At 48.5% G+C, this 4,620-nt stretch overlaps 1 protein-coding gene across 1 annotated transcript; it reads left to right on the top strand.

Annotated features, from left to right (window-relative positions):
* The first annotated feature begins 2,278 nt into the window (after positions 1–2,278).
* On the top strand, positions 2,279–4,380 carry LOC122034666 (indole-3-acetic acid-amido synthetase GH3.8-like). The gene is made up of 3 exons (XM_042593986.1): positions 2,279–2,676; positions 2,780–2,881; positions 2,957–4,380. The coding sequence occupies exons 1-3, from the start codon at positions 2,336–2,338 to the stop codon at positions 4,356–4,358; spliced, it is 1,845 nt and encodes a 614-aa protein (XP_042449920.1). The 5' UTR covers positions 2,279–2,335; the 3' UTR covers positions 4,359–4,380.
* Positions 4,381–4,620: the final 240 nt, after the last annotated feature.

The raw sequence follows: 4,620 nt of genomic DNA, 5'->3' as shown, positions 1-4,620 counted from the left end.
GAATACTCGATTCAAATCTAATGGATTGCTAAACCTAAAAGATCTATGTAAATAGCCAAGCATGTGATCAAGGACTCGACTTGTCTGTCTTTTTTGAATGACGGAACATCATGAGCCATCTTGATCACCACCACGTCAAGCCCCCGAATGGAGCCAACATGGTGTGGTGTGTGCCTCATCAAGCGTCCGTGCCACACCCCCACCATTTTTGTCAGTTCATAAGCCCTGAACTGAGTACATCAACGCCATGCACAACTAGACTGTACTGGTTCTGAGCACACTCTACCGACTCCCTATCTAATTAGTGGAAACCAGTTTTAAAAACATTGCCTTTTGTGAGACCACTTAATTTAATCCTAAAGGCAAAAGTGATGCTTTTCTAAGGTGTCTAGCTAGTGACTCATATGACATGACAAAAGGTTAGTTTTGGATCGCTAGCTTCTACTATTGATATGACAATAAGAAACTCTCGTGTATTACAAATAACTTTCTTCTGGAGTAAGACATCATATCAAAAACTTGAAAGTCGATCTCCATTAACAAGCATGATAGATGTTTATTCGAAAACTCGCAGATTCCGTGTTCCTTCCCCAGAGGGTTGATCTATGAACGGCGAATCAGGAAAAGAATAAATGTCCTTGGGATATAAAACAAGGAAATCAAAAAGGTGAGATGAGATGTCGTCATGGTTGTTAGTGGTCAGCAGCTTTTTGACTTGAGGAACGGACTATTGTGACTCGTGAGTCGTGACTACGGACTGGATCCTATCGATTTATATCTGATAAAGTTTCCTCTTTTTTTATTAAAATGATCATGAGATATTTTTCAAAATTAACTTTATTTATGCTATTATTATGGTAATATAAAATCAGAATGATTAGTTTGCTAACGTAATTATAATACTTATGATCCATAATTGTTATAGTATATAGTACTTATAGCAATTATAATTCTGTATATTTTTGATACAATATTAATTATGATTTATAATTACTATAATATGATATTGATATGTGCTATAATTATAACAGTTATAACTATTAGAATGGATCAAAATTGAAATATTGTTATAACATATTATCGATTAGTATATATATATATATATATATATATATATATATGCGTCTGTCAAAAATTCCATGCTTCGGCTCTGTGGGATGATTGCAACGTAGATAGTGGTCGGATACATCTATTCGCCTCAGTTATGGAAGAATAACTCCATTCATGTGACGATGCATGGGACCTCCTTGGTCACATGCATGCGTAAAAATCTAATCTATGGCTTCCAGCTACGCACACAAAGCCCGCTAAATCACTAATATGTTGTGATCCCATATGGTTAAACATCCATATTATAATTACAAAATATTGGTCAGAGATGAAATTATAATCAGTACAATAAAATTTATTTGCATTGATTACAGTTGAAATATCCATGTTATAACTAACAACGTCAAAAAAAAAAATATACTAGGATGGAAGTCTCTTTGATAACAAATCAAAAAGGAACGATTCAAAAAAGAAGGAAAAAACATCCTTTTAAATTTTTACATTTTTTTACTTGGCAAAATAGAGACATGTGTGCCTTAATAAGGCAGCTCTCCGATTCCACACCCTCCAAAATCCAAATGGCAGGCAAGTTATTAACATAAAAATTCGATATCCAGGAAAAAAACAAGAGGAAAAGTCTCAATGAGATACTCTCGACAGATAATAGAGCTAATTAATGTGCATTGTTTTGGCTAGTTCTCATCTGTCTAATAAAGTAGTCTAGTGGTTAAACTACATAATTCATCATATACTAAAACCATGGCTGGCGAAGTGAGCAGAGATAGGCCGGAGCGCGTGGTAATTAAAGTTAAACATGGAGTATATGGCGATCCCATTCAGTCCCGGCGGGAAGTGGAGACGTCTGGAGTTGGAATTGGGGACGTATATGATGCCACGTCGCTAGGGCGATGGAAGGGTAGCCGGCTGGAGATGCTTGTCCGGCTGGCGCCGTGCGTGAGGGTGTCGAAGTGGACGGAGACAGAGGGTGCCGCCCAGACAATTATCGGTGGTGGGTCCCTTGCGGTCGAGGTGCTGTCCGGGTCACGACTCGATCGTGGGGCCCGCATGTCGAGTCCATAGAGTGCACTCGCTGACGCGGGACTAGTGCTCCGTCTGTGTGCAAAACCATCTCCCATCCAACGAGCGCCTTCGTCTATAAATTTGCCAGCCGCTCCGGCCACGACCTCTTCATCCCTCCTCTTCCATTACTTTCTTACCCTCTTTCAGATCGCAGAGCTTGTTCTCTCTGCTAGCTGGCTGCTTGACGTTGCGGCAAGCCAAGAGAATGGTGGTTGAGATGGTGGTGCTTACGGAGAGCGGGTACGCTGTGGCCAAGCTCGGGCCCGCCACCAACGAGAAGGACTCGGAGAAGCTGAGGTTCATCGAGGAAGTGACGGAAAACACGGACGCGGTGCAGGGGAAGGTACTGGCGGAGATACTGAGGCGCAACGCTGAGACAGAGTACTTGCGAAGGTACGGGCTCGACGGCGCCACCGACCGTACCGCCTTCAAGGCCAAGGTCCCCGTGGTTGCCTACGAGGACCTGCAGCCGGACATACAAAGAATCGCCAACGGAGACCGCTCCGCCATCCTCTCCGCCCACCCAATCTCCGAGTTTCTCACCAGGTACATTTATTATATAATAATCTTTCATGTTTCCTCGAAATCCGAATTGAGATGTTTTGTTTATTTTGCACAAATGGGAGGCTTATTTGACTGTAATTTGAAGCTCCGGCACGTCTGCTGGCGAGAGAAAGCTGATACCGACCATCAAAGAGGACCTCGACCGCCGGCAACTCCTTTACAGCCTTCAAATGCCCGTGTTGAACTGGTAATTTTCGTCTACTTCAAGAATCAATGAATAATTCTGTAAAATTTTTCAACCTTAACTTTTGGAATTGATCAGTTACGTGCCGGGGCTGAACCAAGGGAAGGGGCTCTATTTCCTTTTCGTAAAATCGGAGATGAAGACTCCCGGCGAGTTGACGGCTCGGCCGGTTCTGACGAGTTACTACAACAGCGAGCACTTCAAGAACCGCCCCTACGACCCCTACAATGTGTACACCAGCCCCACCGCCGCCATCCTCTGCACCGACGCCTTTCAGAGCATGTACGCTCAGATGCTCTGCGGCCTGCTTCAGCGCCTCGACGTTCTGCGCGTTGGGGCCGTCTTCGCCTCCGGACTCCTCCGTGCTATCCGCTTCCTCCAGATCCACTGGCAGGACCTCTGCAACGACATCGCCGCCGGCTCTCTCACCACCAAAGTTACCGATCCCTCGGTCCGCGCCGCCGTTGCCGAGCTCCTCAGCCAACCGGACCGGGCGCTAGCGGGGTTCTTAGCTGCCGAGTGCAGCAAGGGCGACTGGGCCGGCATCATCACCCGCATCTGGCCCAACACCAAGTACCTCGACGTTATCGTGACGGGCGCCATGGCGCAGTACATTTCCACCCTGGAGTACTACAGTGGTGGCCTCCCCATGGTTTGCACCATGTACGCCTCCTCGGAGTGCTACTTCGGACTCAACCTCCGTCCTATATGTAAACCTTCGGAGGTCTCCTACACCATCATGCCCAACATGGGCTACTTCGAGTTCCTCCCACAAGGCGACGGCCACGTCCAGGACCAGTCCCAGCAGCTGGCGGATCTGGCGGACGTGGAGGTAGGCAAGGAATACGAGCTGGTGATCACCACCTACGCCGGTCTGAACCGCTACCGTGTGGGCGACATCCTGAGGGTGACCGGGTTCTATAACGCGGCGCCGCAATTCCGATTCGTCCGCCGCAAGAACGTGCTCCTCAGCATCGAGTCCGATAAGACCGACGAGGCGGAGCTACAGCGGGCAGTGGAGATCGCGTCGGCGCTGCTGAGACCCTACGACGCCACCGTGGTGGAGTACACGAGCCACGCCTACACCAAGTCCATCCCCGGCCACTACGTCATCTACTGGGAGCTGCTCGCCAAGGGGACCTCCAACGGCGACGAAGCACTGGAGGCGTTGCAGGTGCAGCGCGACGGAGTGATGGCACGGTGCTGCTTGGCCATGGAGGAGGCATTGAACGCGGTTTACCGGCAGAGCCGGGTGGCGGATGCGTCAATCGGGCCGCTGGAGATCCGCGTAGTGCGCGGCGGCACGTTTGAGGAGCTCATGGACTACGCCATCTCAAGGGGGGCATCAATCAACCAATACAAACTGCCGCGCTGCGTCACCTTCCCGCCGATACTGGAGCTCCTGGACTCCCGCGTCGTCTCCACCCACTTCAGCCCCGCGCCGCCCACGTGGTCGCCGCACCGCCGCCCGGCAAACTGAAACACCGCTCGTCCGCATCGAGAAGGGGAATATGAAATACCGAAAATAAGTGGTTCGAGGCATGACCTGTTTCCTCTTTTTTTTACCGTATGAAGTAATCGTTTTTACTCCAGTGAAGTATGCTTACCCGCCAGACATTGTCTGATACATCTCTTTAGTACGAAGATAGCTCGACCACGAGTCGGGCTTCCGTAGCTTGTGGCTTCCGACGCTCACAAGCTACCAAGTACAGTGGAATTGCCGAGCCAAGCGGCATGTCCAC

This window comes from Zingiber officinale, chromosome 11B (genome assembly GCF_018446385.1).
Source record: "Zingiber officinale cultivar Zhangliang chromosome 11B, Zo_v1.1, whole genome shotgun sequence".
Classification (NCBI taxonomy): Eukaryota; Viridiplantae; Streptophyta; class Magnoliopsida; order Zingiberales; family Zingiberaceae; genus Zingiber; species Zingiber officinale.
This window is presented reverse-complemented; position numbering and strand designations above follow the sequence as displayed.